The following is an 18,655-nucleotide window of genomic DNA, read 5'->3' as shown; positions in this document are numbered from 1 at the left end:
GAAACTGAATCTGAGAGTAATTTCATGCAGAATAGCTAGTATTGTTTGTATACATGATATGTAGTCATGCTATATATTCTTGCCCTTCCTATAAAATTACAACACTACACAAAATCCGGCACATTCATCTCTGCACACTTTAGATTTAACACTACAGACTTGTGCAGTGTTAAGGCCTTATTTTAGGCCCTGGGACGAGATTGAAATAAGATTAAGGACAGATCATGCAGTTATGGCAGATTATGTGTACTACTGAAGTCCGTGCATGCACCATGGATAATATAAGCACCTTAGCTCTTTATTGTGTGCTTTGTAATTACTTCATTTTTGCTGTAGTATTGTTTTGTTATTCAGGCCCCTAGGTAGCTAGGTAAGGTAGGGGGTTCTGATACCCCCTCTCGAAAAAAGGTCCACAATTTCAGTAAAAAGGTCCACAGTTTCAGTATAAAAGTCTAGTAGCGAAATAAAATTTTGTGTTGCTTTTAGCAACTGGGATATCACCAAATTAGCCTTTTTAGTACCAACATTCTGAGGGTGGCATGGCATGCCAGACCTCTCTAGCTTCAGCATGCTTCCACACCCCGGCGCACACAAAATGGTCCACTTTTTCATCTAAAGAACCTACCAGGATAAACGTTTAGCTACGGCCTTAGTATTCTTGTGGGTGTTGTACTTTATCAAGACTCATGGTAGTGAGTCACAGTGGCCTAGTAAAGCAGAAACATGCGCCATAAACATAAATGAAGTGACCACTGCACCTGAGGATTTTATAGGAATGAGCGTTGTACAAATTTAGCCTATCTGTAATGCACCCGTTAGTTATGCTATCGCTTTGAAACTCTAGACTTTAACTCATTCTGTCACTAGTATAACTACCACACAAACAATAAAATAAATCATGTCAATTGTTTCAAGATCGAGACAGCCAACATCAAAGGAATAGTTTCATTTTTTTGTTGCTTTGTTTATCGTATGTGCTAACCACAGGTGCATGCCTTGTGGTTCATTTGCAAATTCCACACATTCATTGCCCTGCCATCGGTTCAATATTAGTTTAATCGCCTAAAGATGCACACCATTGACTTCACCATGCATCATTACCCTACAGTCTTATTTTCAGCACCAAATGAAGTTTCAGTCAACCTGAAAGCCAAATACGAAAACCTAACAACAGCACATCGCTTGTCATAAAGGTCAGTGTGTCTTGCAACTATTCAGTCTGAAAGTTTCATGGAGAATGTTACATACATTTTTGAGAATGGTTAGTTTGAAATTTGAATTGATTGCCCCTACATAATTTGCTCTACAAGGGGGAGAGGCATGGAGTAGCTACACTGTGTAGTAGGTTGTGGTTGTACGTTACTGAATAGATGTGTATATAGCCATGTTAAGTAAAACATGCTATAAAATATGATATTATCACCTTCATATGACCAGAGATAATAGAGGGGAGCATTTATAGGGTTTTTTATCGTCTCTGACATGCTACATGGTGTGCCTTACAGAACATGTAGTAAATACTTTTATTAACACACTGTCACCTCACAACTTGTACCTCTATATTCAGCTGTACAAAACAACCTATAGAGAGCCATCAGGTCCAAAATTATGAAAAATTGAAAGGGTATAATATTGGCTTGATGGTCATTAAATTGTCATTTGTGATGGCATAACATAACATTTAACTGTGTGGTCAGCTTGTTTTTAGTTGTACATGTGGTGTTGTGGGAATGATAGTGGTATTCTTTTCCTATCAGACACCAGCGCAGCCTGTAGCAAAACACCTCACATTCTTTTTTTAGAAATATGCTAAACATTGCAGAATTTTTCATAAGTAGCCTTCAGGAAATGTTTAGGAGAAAACATTGGCCAAACTTATACAACCTACACAGTATACAATTACACTAGTACTTATACACATACACACACTATACTATGTAAGCACACATACACACGTACATGCACACGCTACAACTACTAATACACAAACAGATGTGTCCACAGTTGGCCTCATGGTATAGTGTATTGACTATTCGTGTTATTGTGTTTGATGGTTATGCCCACATCGACACAATGACATTACTCGGACCTGGCAGGCAAGAGATTGCAATTGTCTAGGTTAATGCTTCACCCTGGTGGTTTAGGTGAGTGTAACCCTGTGTTTGTCTTTCTGTGTTAGTGTCTGTGTGTGCATGTAGTGTGTGTGTGTGTGTGTGCATGTGTGTGTGTGTGTGTGTGTGTGTGTGTGTGTGTGCATGTGTGTGTGTGTGTGTGTGTGTGTGTGTGTGTGTGTGTGTGTGTGTGTGTGTGTGTGTGTGTGTGTGTGTGTGTGTGTGTGTGTGTGTGGTGTCTGCGTGTCCGTATGTGTCTATAGTATAGTGTGCGTACGTGGGTGTGGATGTCTGTCAGCGTGTAATGTGTTTATACATTCGTGAGTTAAAGGTACTGTTTTCCAGATCAAAAGGGGAGATTGATTGGTATTATGATGATAATCATGATAATTATGCAAAAGATTTTGAGGCAAAAAGGTCAACTGAAGCAACAGGTATGTGCACACAGAATGAGAAGATGTTAGCAACCAAAGGAATTTATTCAAGCAGCATGAAGGAGCTGAAAGGTACGTACGTTAGAGCAGAGTTCTGACCAAGAAGTGTTGTCTACAAGTAAACAAGTTGTGGGCCAAATGCAATAATTGATTGGCAAATATACAAATTAAGCCATTGATCAGTAAAGACAGCAGAAATCAGGTTTGTGCCAAATGAATGGTCATTTGGTGATCTTGGTAATGTCAAAGATGACAATGCCATATGTGACCTCTGCAAGATTGTGGACATTGATGATGATTTACCCTGGCGTATTGCATTCAGTAGTACAGGCTTGTGGGCCATGTCTGACTGGTGCAATCATTAATGACCAAGATCAATTGTTAATGAGATTCGGTGACCAAAGTAAGAATAGAGGTCATTTTGACCACCCTAATGGAGTCACATTTGATGATGGTGACCATCTGTATGTAGCCAATTGTAGTAACCACCGAGTGAAGAAATTTGATATCAATGGAAACTACTTGGTAGTAAAGGATCCAAGGGTGGACAGCTGAATGAACCACGTAGCACACAATGGTAAAATTTACGTTGCTGATTATGGTAACAATCATATCTCAGTATTTCAAACTGATGGTCAGTTCCACAGCAGGAATACTTGGAAAACCATACAACATTGCAGTGGATGCTATCAATCGCTTGTTTGTTATTGACAATAGTAATGATTGCATATCCACTATCACATTGAATGGTCAGTACCTATGCAGAATTGGTATTGCAGGCACTTATACAAGTCAGTTGAAAAGTCCATAGGGTATTGCAATATATAGATCCAAACAGTTTTGTCTTTGTAACCGTTGACAATCAGTGTGTTTCTATATTTTACAAATATGGCAAATATTTGATCTCGAGGGACTCAGAATAGGCAGTTTAAATGTCCCCTTGGAGTAGCAATTGCTTATGTTTACATTGCTGACTTTAATAATCACAGAATCCAATTTTCCTGTTGCATAGCTATGGTTACTTTTGTCTACTCACCTTTTCACCATCATTCCTTTGTTACTAGTTATCCTCTATGCATATATGTGGTATATTTCAGTAACATTTTTTTAATTTGTATGATCTAGTAATTAATTCTTGTAATATCGAATTTACTGTGGTATGCTTTTTGTATTATAAATGCTTTTGCACTAAACGTGTTGAATAAACACTGCTTAAAGTTTCTTAGTTTACTAGAGTGGTATATCCCCAGTATATGGAACAGTTAATTGTTTGTTATTTTAGTAGCTTTTCAGTAAAGCTGAAGCTTTGCTAAGAGTTTAAAACTTTGCAAAACAACATGTTCCATATACTAAAAGTTACTGATATTTTACTGTCAGTATAACTGGGTACAACTACAGTAAAGCAGCTTAAACATCAGTTTAGAAGTCAAAATTTGGGATTAACACGAATTCTTTTTGATAGCGCTTAAAGTGTGTCGTACTTCCTCTGCCTTCAGCCAAGTATGACTTAACAATACATAATGCTACGGGCTTGATTTTTCAATGTCAAGATGTGCCTTTTCACCAACTGCAGTACGTACAATACATGCATCATGGACTTGCCTTTGTCCTAATTTGTGTCTATTAGTTGACAATGAAAGGTGTCAATTCATGGTAGTGCAATACGGCTTCCTTGTGGCTGTGGTGGTAGCTATTATACTTATTGCCTGTATTCTCTATAGTGGTTACAAAGACACTTCTCGTACTGTTCTTCATTTTTATTGCTGTGTAACAGGCTGAAGACGAAGCGTAATGTTGGGGTACACACTCAGACACACAATTATTTTATGGAATTCCTTTAAGTTGGATTAGGGATCAAAGTATTGAATAGCAAAAAAAGTAGCAAAACAAGAGAGGTCGCTTATATCTGCAGATATACGCACCAATAAACATTTAATAATGAAGTATAGGGATTAAATGTCCATTAGTATATCTGCAGGAATAGGCGACTTCACTTGTTTTGTTACTTTTGCTAATCCCTTGTTTCACTACTTTTTTATTCTTTGGTTCCTAATCCAACTTATTTTTCTCTCTACTTGTATTTTAAACGCTATAGCTTCATGCCTTGAGGTTATAACTAAGTAGAGATTGTTGCAATACCATTACTGACTTGCTGTTGAATGCTGATTAATATGTACCATAGCTTGATGTTTTATAGTCAATAGATTGGATATGATTAAGGACAGCTGCAGTGTTTGAATGCTACTACAATTAAACTGACTATTTGGTTAGGTTATATATTTCCTCCTGCTGCTGCTGCTGCTGCTGCTGCTGCTGCTGCTGCTGCTGCTGCTGCTGCTGCTGCTGCTGCTGCTGCTGCTGCTGCTGCTGCTGCTGCTGCTGCTGCTGCTGCTGCTGCTGCTGCTGCTGCTGCTGCTGCTGCTGCTGCTGCTGCTGCTGCTGCTGCTGCTGCTGCTGCTGCTGCTGCTGCTGCTGCTGCTGCTGCTGCTGCTGCTGCTGCTGCTGCTGCTGCTGCTGCTGCTGCTGCTGCTGCTGCTGCTGCTGCTGCTGCTGCTGCTGCTGCTGCTGCTGCTGCTGCTGCTGCTGCTGCTGCTGCTGCTGCTGCTGCTGCTGCTGCTGCTGCTGCTGCTGCTGCTGCTGCTGCTGCTGCTGCTAGACTTAAAGCATTATGCATATTCATCACTATAAAAGTGCATCGTATATACATGTGCATACCTGACTGTAGTTTAAGATCCATTTCTCCTCTGATAATGGCAGCATAAATTGCTGCTCCATGTGCCATAGCTTCATCTCGGTGAATTGACCGCTTACCATTAATAAGATGTTGGTTGTCAAATAGCTCATTCAGCAATTTCTGAACTTTAGGAATCCATGTAGAGCCACCAACAAGTACTAAATCATGGATATCATCTTTTTCCAGCTCAGCATCCTGAAGACATTTCCTGACAGGCTCTAACATGTTTCTAAACAGCTCCTTGTTGATGTTTTCAAAGCAAGACCTGGTGATTTCAGCTAAGAAGTCAATGCCCTCAAACAGAGAATCAATCCAAATGGAGGTATGGGTCTGAAAACTAAGTGTGTGCTTGGCTTTTATACAAGCTGCTCTTAATCGACACAGGGACCTTTTGTTTTCTGAAATATCTTTCTGGTGCTTTTTCTCAAATTCTTGTACAAAATAGCTAACCAAATGATTGTCAAAGTCTCTTCCACCAAGGTGAGGATCATCACCATTTGCCTTTACTTCAATAACACCATCTTTAATGGTTAGAACTGACACATCAAGGGTGCCACCACCAAGATCAAAAATAAACACATTTCGTTCTGGTCCTTTGTTCAAATCTAGACCATAAGCAATGGCAGCAGCAGTCGGTGCATTAACAACATGTAACACATTTAGACCTGCAATGGTACCAGCATCTACTGTGGCATGACGTTGAGGTACAGTGAAATAAGAAGGCACAGTGATTACTGCATCAGTAACAGTTTCCCCCAAATAATCCTCTGCAGTTTCCTTCAACTTAGCAAGGACCATTGAAGAGATCTCTTCAGCACAAAAGCTTATGACCTCACCTCGGTATCGCACTTGAACTTTCGGCTTTCCCTTTTCATTTACTACTTCAAAGGGCCATTGCTTTTCATTACACAGTATTTCTGTCTCCTCCCACTGTAGGCCAATAAATCTCTTTGCATCATAAACTGTATAAGCTGGGTTCATAGCCATCTGTTTCAAAGCTGTGTCCCCAATGAGCCTCTCTGTGTCAGTGAATGCAACATAACTTGGAGTGAGTGTCTTCCCCAAATCATTTGGAATTATCTCTACTTCACCATTTCTGTAAATGCCAATACAGCAGTAGCTAGTACCAAGGTCAATCCCAACAGCAGCAGTATGTGGTTCTATACACAAAATAAAATATATTTCAAGTACTGTATAGTAAATTATAGGCAGAGTTGGGATTATTACTCTAAAATGTCACTTGTTACATATTACTCGTTACTTCTATACCATGTAGCGTGCAACAGTTACACACTACTCATAGAAAAAAGTAAAGAGTTACATATTACTCATTACATTTATTCATTACTAGCTACAAAGTAAGTCCAATCTTCTAAAAATACAAACTACCAGTCTACAACTACAAGTGACATGAGCAAGACAGGGGTTTCTCCAAGAGTAACTCAGCCACAAAACATACTTTTTTAGCCTCAAAGGCACTCCCCATACACTATCACTCATTGTTCATGCCTGCAACTCTGTCTCTAATGCTGTCTGGGTCAAAAATGCTACCAATCACGAGGTTGACTACAATGCGCCTTAAAAAAAGAAGTAACACGTTACATTTCATTGCAGTTTCCAGATGTAACATTTGTCATATATTACTCGCTACTTCATCATGTAATGCGTTATATTACTTGTTATACTGCAGAAGTAGTATAATTACATAACGTTTTACGTTTTTGACACGTTATCCCCAACTCTAGTCATAGGCCAATGAGATCAAAAGTTTGCAAAACAGCACTAGTGTAACTAACAACATATGCATATTGTTAATACAGCAGTGTGTTGTGCTGCCTCAAGAACCTAGTATGCCTCATCCATGTGTTACTAACAGAAAAAAAATCATGCATGCATCTGTATTTCCTTATACAATTTGGACAACTTTATATTGGAATTCTCTGTATAGCTAATTCATTTCCAAGTATGAATGAAATCTCTGCACCCAACAACTGACTTACTGGTGGAATTATTCCCATTCTTATGTACTGGACAGAAGACTAGGGGAGGCAAATTCTAATCACAGCCACTGGCTCGACGATCATGCATGTATTCCTATGCTACAATTGAAGCAGATGGAATTCTGTCAATTCTCAACAATAGCAGTTCTGAATGAGTTGTTTACTGGCTATTGACACAGTTATGATATTGTTTAACCATTACAATCACTAGTACTGAGCTAAAACACAAGCGATTACATGTCCATGCCATAATGCTTGATCACATGAAAGCAAGTTACTTTTAATTGTGGGAATTTATTTCCAAAGAACAGCAGGTCTTGGAATTTATTTTCAAAGCCAGAGCCTCTTCAACACATCTGGTCATAGTTATACACTAACTGAAGCCATAAACAATGAACTGAAGTTAATGGTGTATATGGTATAAAAATAACAAAACATTATTCAACTTAAAAACCCTATAAGAAATACTAAATTGACAAATTAAAGCATGCTCTAGCCTCTAGAACTTATCTAGCTCACAGAACTGTATAATACTAGCTGTGGACATTTTAAAAATAAGGAACAGGGACAGCTGAAAACCCCACAACACAAGAAGGGATCACTGGTGAACAAGGTTCGTGGTTATATCAAGTAAATCCATAAATCCCTATTTTGACTTATTTTTCACAATACTAAGAAATAAGTATTTTTTAAACGTAACCTGCATGAACCTCAGGTTTATAACTCATAAAAATTATGCATATTATCACTACCATTTATTGCAAACTGACTCAGAGTCACCTGAAACCAAAGTCAAACCAGCTGTGAAGCAATCTGTCATTCAGCACCGAGATGTGTACTAAGCCTAAGCACATCAAAATTATACTGTTTTTGGTGTTAAATACATTCATAGCCTTGTAAACAGTTTATAAAGACTTCATAACAAATTAACTAGCTGTAAAACCCAGGATGGCAAAAATCAATAGTGAGACACTCACTAAGAGCTGCTGCTAAAAAATAATCAACTAACAAGAGAATGTGATCTTCGCACCACTTACTGGTTAGCCTGTTTGTGCCCCTCCCCTTGCCAGCCTGGATCCACCCCTGATTAACTTGTTAGACACCACAGACTTCAATATTAATGACTGGAAGCACACAAAAGATGCTACATAGACACTGATACGAGACATGCTATTCTTGATCATCATATGTATGTAAGTCAAGCATATGGTGATCATGGTGCCAGTAGCATAAAATTAACGATTTGCATTCATTGCCACACACATGAAGAAGAATACAGTAAACTGCCACAGCTGAGGACAAGGCCACAGGTACATGAAGTAGCATACTTCACAGCATAGTGAACATAGCTACTTGCACGCTTCTAAGAAAACTTCATTGTAAGGGGAAGAGGCTACTATCAAGCTCTCATTGGATGTCAATACCTCATAGACTCATCTGCCTAAGTCAGTGTCACCAGAGGAGAATAAGTAATAGTAGCGAAGTTATATAGCTGCCAAGTACATAGAAGAGGCTGGCAGAATATAGAAACCACAAACTCTGGTCCATGTCATTTACACAATGTGGCTAGACAATATGAAAGGGAAATGGTTTGTAGAAATAAAATTCATAACAATGAATAATCTACTATCTGCTATCACTTATTTGAGAGTGCATTTGTATGGTCTCTCACTAAGAAGAAAGTGTGAATCTGATTGGCTGACATAGTAATCATTTGCACTATATAGTTTTTAGCACAAAAAAGTGGATAACTAAATAAATTAAATTCAGGCCAATTTATCTAAAAAATATCTACCGATTTCTTTTCATTTGATACTCAAGAGTGGACCTATTCTCCCTTCAAAGAACCACATACTTTCTGAGATGGTCTTTGGTATGTAGGATTTTTGCAAAACACATGAATGATCCTTAATATGAACCCACTATTGTGATTTATAGGTTAATTACAGTATATAGTAGGTGTTAATGGTGATCTTTTTGCTATGCTATTTACTATCTTGTAAGGTGAAACTGTTGCATAGCCAAATGATTGGCGTAAGGTTTCATTGCTATAAATACAATCCAGTAAATAAGGCACACACCAAGAAGCCTAAATAACCACAATGTGACAGGTTTGTGGCCTTGTATGAATAAGTTGCTGAGTACATATGGAAAAAGATATTGCAGTGCCCTTTCTGAAAGGACTACATCACAGCAACGTTGCTATAGCAAGTATTTATAATGTAAAACATTGATGATTACATGGACTGAGTAAAGTCTAACATCATATCCCACCCCACCTACCCCAGGTCGGGCAGAGGTAGAGATTGATGGGAATTTGCAAGAGATATTTGCCACCTCTAGCTTGGGACAGTTTCGTGTTACAAATCTCCTATGTTTACCCCAGGAATCACTAACAGTAACCCTACACCTGTTACAAATACTCCTATTCTGGAAATGAGTTCAGGTGCATGACAAACCTCCTAAAATCTTCACCCGCTCCCCACCTCGGGGTAGGTGCATGGGGCATAACATTGATAGGTAGTTTAGTGACAGCTAATCATATGACTGTACAAATGATAACATGCAAAATTAATAATAATTATGTGCTCTTTCATTTTACTACTCGAAAAAATGCACGGTAATTGTTATTGTTATTAAAGCTTTACAGTGTCCAGCACTGAAGGTCTGACAGCAACAAGTACTGCAGCCTTTGGATTACCTAACCTACCAAACAGGAAAGTGACTTAAACATTACTTAACTTAATTGCTTGAGCCTTAGAGCCTGAATGATTGTCAATCTATCAGTGACTGGTATATGATACATAGAAAGGGCTTAGTTAGCCTCAGAATAAACACTTAGTGTGACATCATGTACTTTGAAATCCTATATGCCTTAATTAATCCTCATTGCCTAATGTTTTTATTTATCAATATTAAACAGGAAGTTAGGATATGACAACATCTATGGGTGCAATTCCTGTGAATAACTTAGTAAAGGGAGTTGTGATGCATTCTACATGCAACATTGTGGATTAATAACAGACAATATAGGTGAAAACAGCCTCAGAATTGATAAATTCTAAAACTTTACCATAGGGGAAGGGTGAACACCCCCAATAAAGGCATGGAAGTGTATCCCACACACTGTAATAATCATATAAAGATGCAATCCATTTTGGCCATTGCACCCAAAATATCTTGCTATGATCAGGAGCTCGACCAGGAGTATAATTAATAGCGATGTGCGATAAAATCGATTACTCGATTATATCGATATATTTTAAATAATTATCATGATGACAATTAACCAACAGCTTATATCACGATATGGTACTGCATGCGCATGCATCCTAATCACGTTTCATGAACAATGTAAAAATGGCGTCAAACTTAATTCCGCTCCCCAGTGGCAAAAGCAAAGTGTGGCGCTATTTCGGATTTAGAACTGATGGAACTGGAACAATTTGAACAGAAGAGAAGTGGTATGCAAAGTTTGTTCGCAGACTTTACCGTACTCAGGAAATACGACGAACTTAACTCACCACATTAAGCATAGTCACAATGAAGAGTACTCGCTTCTTGCTAAGTCAACTCCGTCTCCATCAACGCCAAAGTCAAAGAAAAAAGAACAAACGATGGATTATTTTGTGAAAGGTCTTTATACTCGAGGAAGCCAGCGTTTTAAGCAATGTGAGGAGTCGGTGATGGAGTATGTGTGCAAAGACATGGAACCACTTACAACAGTTGACAGCGTTCCATTTCTTCGACTACTACAGAGACTGGATCCGAGATACAAGCCTTCCTCTCGTGTCCACTTTACTCGAGTACTATTACCTGCCAAGTACGAAACTGTTAAGGCCTCTGTGACAGATACATTAAGTAATGCTAGCTGCTGTTCACTGACTACAGACATGTGGACTGGGTGCCATAGCCGCTCCTACATGGCCGTGACTGCTCATATTGTCAGTGATGACTGGGAGATAAAGAGTTTTTGTCTTGCTACTTGTGAGGTTACCAGTGCTCACACTGCCAACAATATAGCTGCTGAGCTGTCAGCTGTTATAGCTGAATGGAAATTGGACACCAAAGTTATTGGAATCACCACTGATAATGCTAGAAATGTTAAGAATGCTGTGGATAGTTTGGAGTTCACTCACTTCGGATGCATTGGGCATACCCTCCAGCTGAGCATTAATAAAGGACTACAGCTTGGGTTTGTCTCCCGTGTTTTGGGGCATGTTCACAAACTTGTGGAACATTTCCACAAGTCAACTAAAGCCACATATGCTTTGCGACAGAAACAGAAGTTGTTAGGAGTAGCTGAGCATGCTCTTGTACAGCAATGTGAAACAAGATGGAGTTCAATATTTGCTATGCTGGAAAGGGTAGTAGAGCAGCAACAAGCACTTTGTGCTGTATTGCTGGATAGTCAAGACAGTAGTTTACTTCCTGATGGAGCAGAATGGAGTGTGATTGAAGAGTTGATGGTCATATTGAAGCCTTTTGCTCTTGCTACTACGGTGTTAAGTGGGTCATCCTATGGCACTATAAGCATTGTCTCTCCTCTTATTCACAAGTTTTGCTCAAACCTTGATAGGAAAGAAGATGACAGCAAGAATTTAAAGCAGATTAAGGTGGCGATTCAGTCAGACCTAAAGGAGCGTTCTGTAGGAGACACTGCTAAACTGTTGCAAGAAGCGGCATTTCTTGACCCTAGATTTAAGCAACTTAATTTTCTGTCTGATGATGAAAGAAGAGATACAATCGAAAGAATGAAAGTGAAGATGTTACTTGCAGCATCAGACGAGTCTTTGTCATGTGAGGTCAGTGAAGTGGAGCCTCATCAGTCCTGCAGTTAAGTGGAGCATCATCAGTCCTGCGAATCCACTGGTGCTCAGCCACCTAAGAAGAAAACTGCACTCAACATACTGTTTAACGATGATGACAATGACATACCAACAGGACAATTACTTACTAACAGAGAAAAGGTTGAGACCGAGTTATTGTGGTATAGTCAAGAGGAAACCCTGTACCTTGAGTGTGACCCTCTAGAGTGGTGGAAGGTAAAGACTGCATCTTACCCTAATCTGTCAGCACAAGTCCAAAGAATGTGGTCCCTACCTGCATCCAGTGTGAGATCAGAGGAAATATTTTCAACAGCTGGCAACATCCTTACTCTCAAAAGGAATCGACTCTTACCTGAACATGTAAACATGTTGGTGTTTTTACATGCTAACGAGTGGCCATGACTGTATCAGACTACGCTCTCGGTATGTTGTTTAACTTTCAGAAACAGTTATTTGATTAGTATTTTTTATGATTTAGCGAATACTTTTTCTGTATTGTTCTTACATACAGTTTCTATGCTTTGTAACAGTGTCTGCTGTACAACCATTGGTACAATTGTCGTGATTAATACTTTGTAGCAGCAAGGTGGTTTTTTTTTTCAAGTTTACAGTTTTGTACTATGTTGTAATTCAAACTTGTGTGTTCAGTATTCATCAATAGACTTAAATGAATGCAACAATGTTAATTATCGTAATCATGATAATTTTGTATGCAATAATCGCAATATACAATATAATTAAAAAGCCATTTCGCACATCACTGTTTAGATGTCACTTCTTTTTGTATTGCAAGCCGCAAAGCCAGCCATTAACTGGCTTTGGTGCTTCCTTCTAACTTTTTTTTTTTTTTTTTTTTTCTTTCTTTTCTTTTCTGCAGGAATTGTGGAACAAAGGAAGAAATGTTGTGTACAGTTTTTTGTCTGACTAAAAATATTTGTATATTTAACAATGAAAGATAATCATACTGTAGGTAATAAGGTGACTTCTTATACATAACTGAACTGTAGCTGAAACTCCCATTGTTTGTAGCTGAACTCTTTTCAAAGTCACTTGTTTCTAGCTGAACTCTCTACATGGTGATTTGTTTCCAACACATATTTCTACAGGGTGATTTGTTTGTAGCTGATCCCTATAAGGTGACTTGTATCTAGCTGATATCTCTACAATGTAACTTCTTGTAGCTGATCTCTCTACTGGGTGACTCGTGTCTAGTTGTACACTCTACAAGGTGATCTGTTTGTAGTTGAATATATCTCTACAGGGTGATTTTTTGTAGCCAAACTCTCTGCAGGGTGATTTGTTTGTAACTGAACTCTCTACAGGATGGTTTCTTTGTAGCTGATGTCGCTACAGGTGACTTGTTTCTAGCTGATCTCTCTACAGGATGGTTTCATTGTAGCTGAACTCTCTACAGGGTGATTTTTTTCTAGATGAACTCTCTCTAGGGTGATCACTTCACAGCCGAACCCTCTACAAGGTGGCTTCTTCTATCTGATCTCTCTACAGTGTGATTTGTTTGTAGCTGAACTCTCTACAAGGTGATGTTTTCTAGCTGAGCTCTCTCTTGTTTCTAGCTGATCTCTCTACAGAGTAACTTGCTAGTAAAGCTGAAGTCTTTACATGGTGGATTTTGGTTGTTAAACTCTCTGCACGAAGACTTGCTTGTAGCTGAACTCTCTACAGGGTGCATGACTTGTTTATAGCTGAACTCTCTTCAGTATGACTTGTAATGTTCTGAATCACTACAGCAATATATTTGTAGCTGATCTCTCTATAGGGTGACTTGCTTCTTGCTGAACTGTCTATAGGATTAACTGTTTGCAGCTGAACTCCCTATAGAATAACTTGTAATGTAATAGAATTCTATAATGGAGTAAATAAATTAGCTGAATGCTCTATTAGGATGACTGTTCTATTAGAGTATCTCGATCTCGTATTTACTACACGGAGTTAGTTTTCGAATCATGACTCAGTGGTTTGTAATCCAATTCTTCTGTACTACTGCAAGGACTTTCTATGAAGATTATTCCAGCTATAAACCAATTTTCAACTTATTGCTCTTTGCGGTTTGCCTAGTAGGCGTGAAAACTAATACTTTTTTTATTCATAAAAATCGATCGTGTAATTGTGACACAGGTTGGGTTTTGTGTCATATCTCCATGGCCTTTATTTCGATTCTTTTCAAACCACCAAAAGGCACTCCTACGATGGTTACTCCATCTACATAACAATTTTCAACTCATTCCATGAAGCGGTTTACCCTGTAGGCGTGACAACAAATCGATCTTGTTTTAGCGAATAATCCGTCATAACTCCTGAACCATTGATCAGATTTACACCACATTTGATGCTAGGATTCGCCTTTGGACTTCCATTCTGTGTGCCACATTTCAAAGCGATCGGAGCACGCGTTCGCGTTTTATAGCAATTTTTGCAAGTGTGCGAAAACACGAAAAAAAAGAAGAAAAATTGAAACTTTGGCAACTCGTATCTCGGAAATGGCTGGAGCGATTTCCTTCAAATTTGGTATGTAGACTCCCCTGGCTGGCGGGCAACTCTGTAGTAAATTTAGTTCCAATCGGATAAGGGATCACCGAGATATAAAGGTGTGAAAATTACGTTTTTTTTCTTCCTGCTAAAATACCCAGTGTGGCGCACCGGCTCCTTGGGCAGCACGACACACTATCATGTGTCTTGATGGACTCTTAAGATTATTATAGGTTTCTACACATAAATTGCTATGTGCATGCATAAACATCATGAAGAACATAGGTAATAGCTAAATTTCAGTTAAAATAGGAGGAAAGTAGGGTTTGTGTAGGTCTTGAGTTCTCAGTAAGCGCCGAAATTCAAAATTAAAGTCCTCACAATCTCCTAAATGGTTTACATCCAACATACGGCACCAGATTAAGTGTCTTCGCACTTTAAATAAGAAGTACAAGTCTCGCCCTACTGAACACAATCTGCTCCGTATTAAAACAGCTGAAGAAACTCTTCAGGCTAGCATTCAACAAGCTAAGGCCAACTTTGAAGCAAAACTGGTGAACAATTTTGCTTTTAGCAATGACTCTAAAATATTCCAGTATGTGAGAAACCTTACCAAATCTGCTTCCATCCCTTCCACAATATTTTATGACAATACATCTGCCTCTCAAGACTTAGACAAAGCTAATGTATTTAACAAATACTTCTACTCAGTGTTCTCTCGAAGTACTTATTCCCTTCCTAATTTTGAAAACATGCCCCGAGCAAGTATGTCGCTTGACTCCATTTTCATCTCTGAAGAAGAAGTTTACGATGTATTATCATCTCTGGATCCTCACAAGGCAACTAGTATCGATGGAATCAGTCCAGCAATTCTAAAACACTGTGCATTTGTTCTAGTCAAACCTCTGCACTATTTGTTTTCATATGCTATCCACTACTACTCACTACCTTCTGAATGGCAAATTCACTGTATTACTCCTATCTTTAAATCTGATGACAAAAACAGTGCCACCAACTACAGACCTATATCTTTGCTTTGTGTTGCATCAAAAGTACTTGAACGAATACTATACAACAAAGTTATAGCCTCCATTTCCAATGCCATCTCTATGTGTCAATTCGGATTTATGAAAGGCTGTTCAACTTTACAACAGCTTCTTATATTTTTAAACAGTATTCATGAACACTGTAAAATTCAAACAGATGTAATATACTTAGACTTTGCAAAAGCATTTGACAGAGTTCCCCACAATGAATTACTTTTAAAACTCTGGAAAATCGGTATCACTGGCAACCTTTGGTTGTGGTTTAGATCTTACCTCAACAACAGACAGCAATGCGTTCGCCTTAATGGTTGATATTCCACTTTCTTACCGGTCCTATCAGGTGTGCCTCAAGGGAGTATTCTAGGACCACTTTTATTTCTTATCTACATCAATGACTTATTTTTATCTGTCCGTTCCTCTAATGCTCTCTCCTTTGCAGATGACACAAAATGCTATGAACAAATTCTTGAACATCTAGACTCCATACAACTTCAACAAGACCTTGATTCAATGGCAAACTGGTCTAGAGATTGGAACCAATTTTTTAACACCAGCAAGTTTATACATCTATCATTTAATACAAAATTCCCCACATCCTACTTCATAGACGACACTATAATCAAAACTAGTAGTACTCACCGTGACCTCGGTGTCATTTTATCAACTGATTTATCTTGGAAAAATCACTATAACCATATATCAGCTAAAGCCTATAGAACCCTTGGACTACTGAGACGTACCTTCAGCCACTCAGTTGACATTCCAACAAAGGAAACTTTGTATTTAGCATTAGTTCGATCACAACTACTCTACTGCTCTCCTTTATAGCACCCTTACCTTATTTGCGACATCTCTACTTTAGAAAGAATCCAATGCCGGGCAACCAAATTTATTCTAAATGACTATGTAACCGATTACAAAACACGTCTTATCAAACTTAACATGCTACCACTGATGTACACCTGTGATCTTTATGACATACTCTTCTTCGTAAAATCAATCCAGCATCCATCTAATCATTTCAATATCAGTAACTATGTCAACTTTTGCCACAATCCTACCAGATCCTCCACCAGCAACAAGTTTCAACACAATTTTACATCATCCAACAAACAAAGTAACTTCTACTTTAACAGATTACCAAGAACCTACAATAGTCTACCAGTACTTGACTTAAATTAACCTTTTTCCACCATTAAATCACAGTTACTCAAGATCTTCTGGCAGCATTTTACAAACAATTTTGACTCTGACAATCCTCACAGTCTGCACTTTGTTTGCCCTTGTAGTACCTGCTCCAAGTCTCCTCGCCCACCAAACTTCAGCAGTAATTGATAAATTTTTTTTCTTGCTCTCTCTTAAAATAAGTACTTATGTAAGTAAGTTTTAAAATTATAGGATAGTTCAACTATATATCAAATGTAAATGTGTGTAATAACTTTAGCCAGCTAACTTAATTTTTATACATTCAATTGTAAATGTAAGTTGTAAGTATACTTTTTCTGGCTGTGGGCACAGACCTTTAATGCAGGCCTTGCCTTGCCTGCATTAAAAAGCAGTTAAAATAAAAAAATAAATAAGTAACTGGGCCCACTGCAGCTGGAGACATAAAATCTGAGTACTATACATACAAAATTTTAACTATAGTCGGTATGCATTCACCTGAGCTCCGCCAAATATAGTAATATCAAAGAAGTGAACATGTGTTCACTCTCAATGGTTTTGTATTGGAACAAGCATGTTTTCATGTTGTAAACATGTTTGTACACCTGAATTGTCCATACTAAATGTATGGGATATTTTTAAAACCTCATAACTCACTTGTTCTTGCCCGTATCAAAGCGCTTTTTTGATTAACAGTTCCTGCCTTTTTGATTAATAGTTCTGGTGGTTAAAGGGCTCTACTAAATATTTGGGCAGCTGGCCCATGTAACAAGAGTTATTAACAAGAAACGAGGGCTCAGGTGAACACAAACAGACTATATTCAGTAGTAAATCAAGTTTACATTGGCAAAATAGCTGCTATAGCTAAGTTATTCCACTTGAACCGAAGTCCTTACTTTTAGCTCACAAATATGCTTTCGCTATAACTTTCTTGTTACTTGGCTACACAGTACACACACCATATCTTACTTGCCAATGCACATGGATTTTGAGCTACTGCTTTTGTTGGCCTTTCGGCTAATTTTCTTACAACTGTCTCTATCTGCTGTACTTGTACTGGTGTCAAGACTGATGTGGTGGGTGATGACATAGGACTATCTGTCTCAGTGACTCCCAGAAGTTGATGTTCTATTGATATAGCTACTTTGACACACACAGAATCTTCTACTCCTTTCATCATGTGCAACAGTTTCACGAACTTGTCGTCATACCCTGCAGACAAGGCTGGTGAAATGTAGTTATCCAACAAGTATTCCACCCTCTCTGTTTGTATATTGCTGTGGTGCTGAATTTTCATCTTTTGATCAATTGTGATGACATTTTCTGACACCAGGTCACCCAGTATATCGTCTACAGGTATTGCACGATAGTCTCGCGTGGCCAGACCGCTTTTTCTCCGTCACGGCGCTTATCGATTAGAGATTATAAGCGCCTACTCCGAAATAGGGTCTGGTCCAGAATCAATACGTAAACACGTTTTCACACCCCAAGCAAGAGCTCGGGGTGTTTAATTAACTTTCGTCATATAACGTATACTTCCTTTTAAATTTCAAGCCACGTACGCACTGGAAATGCCATGAACGATAGCCGGTAGAGTCCGGATGAGAAACACTGAGGCTGGTTTTCTAAGGCTAAAAAGAACACGGGTTGATTCCTTGCTCAGTTCGCCTTTAGCCTTTTCGTTTTCACAAGGAATCGATCCGTGACCTTTTTAACTGTAGAAAACCAGCCTCAGTGTTTCTCATCGACTCTACAGGCTATCGTTCATGGCATTTCCAGTGCGTACGTGGCTTGAAATTTAAAAGGAAGTATACGTTATATGACGAAAGTTGATTAAACACCCCGAGCTC

At 38.6% G+C, this 18,655-nt stretch overlaps 1 protein-coding gene across 1 annotated transcript; it reads right to left on the bottom strand.

The window, feature by feature from the left end:
- Positions 1-1,852: 1,852 nt before the first annotated feature.
- LOC136237747 (heat shock cognate 71 kDa protein-like) lies at positions 1,853-18,117 on the bottom strand. The gene is made up of 3 exons (XM_066027959.1): positions 17,775-18,117; positions 5,261-6,439; positions 1,853-1,884 (listed from the first exon to the last, which is right to left on the bottom strand). Exons 1-3 carry the CDS (start codon positions 18,100-18,102, stop codon positions 1,853-1,855), a joined length of 1,539 nt encoding a protein of 512 aa, XP_065884031.1. The 5' UTR covers positions 18,103-18,117.
- Between the last annotated feature and the right edge of the window lie 538 nt (positions 18,118-18,655).

Source organism: Dysidea avara, chromosome 11, assembly GCF_963678975.1.
Source record: "Dysidea avara chromosome 11, odDysAvar1.4, whole genome shotgun sequence".
NCBI classification, from domain to species: domain Eukaryota; kingdom Metazoa; phylum Porifera; class Demospongiae; order Dictyoceratida; family Dysideidae; genus Dysidea; species Dysidea avara.
The sequence above is the reverse complement of the archived record's forward strand: the minus strand, read 5'-3'. Positions and strand labels throughout refer to the sequence as shown.

What these genes read in the sequence shown, in the direction of transcription:
- LOC136237747 (XM_066027959.1), bottom strand. Translation starts at nt 18,102, where the DNA reads ATGAAAATTCAGCACCACAGCAATATACAAACAGAGAGGGTGGAATAC. An exon ending in AAATCCATGTGCATTGGCAA is followed by an intron (nt 6,440 to 17,774) that starts GTAAGATATGGT and finishes TTTTGTGTATAG; the next exon opens with AACCACATACTGCTGCTGTT. An exon ending in GGATCTTAAACTACAGTCAG is followed by an intron (nt 1,885 to 5,260) that starts GTATGCACATGT and finishes TATACTGTGTAG; the next exon opens with GTTGTATAAGTTTGGCCAAT.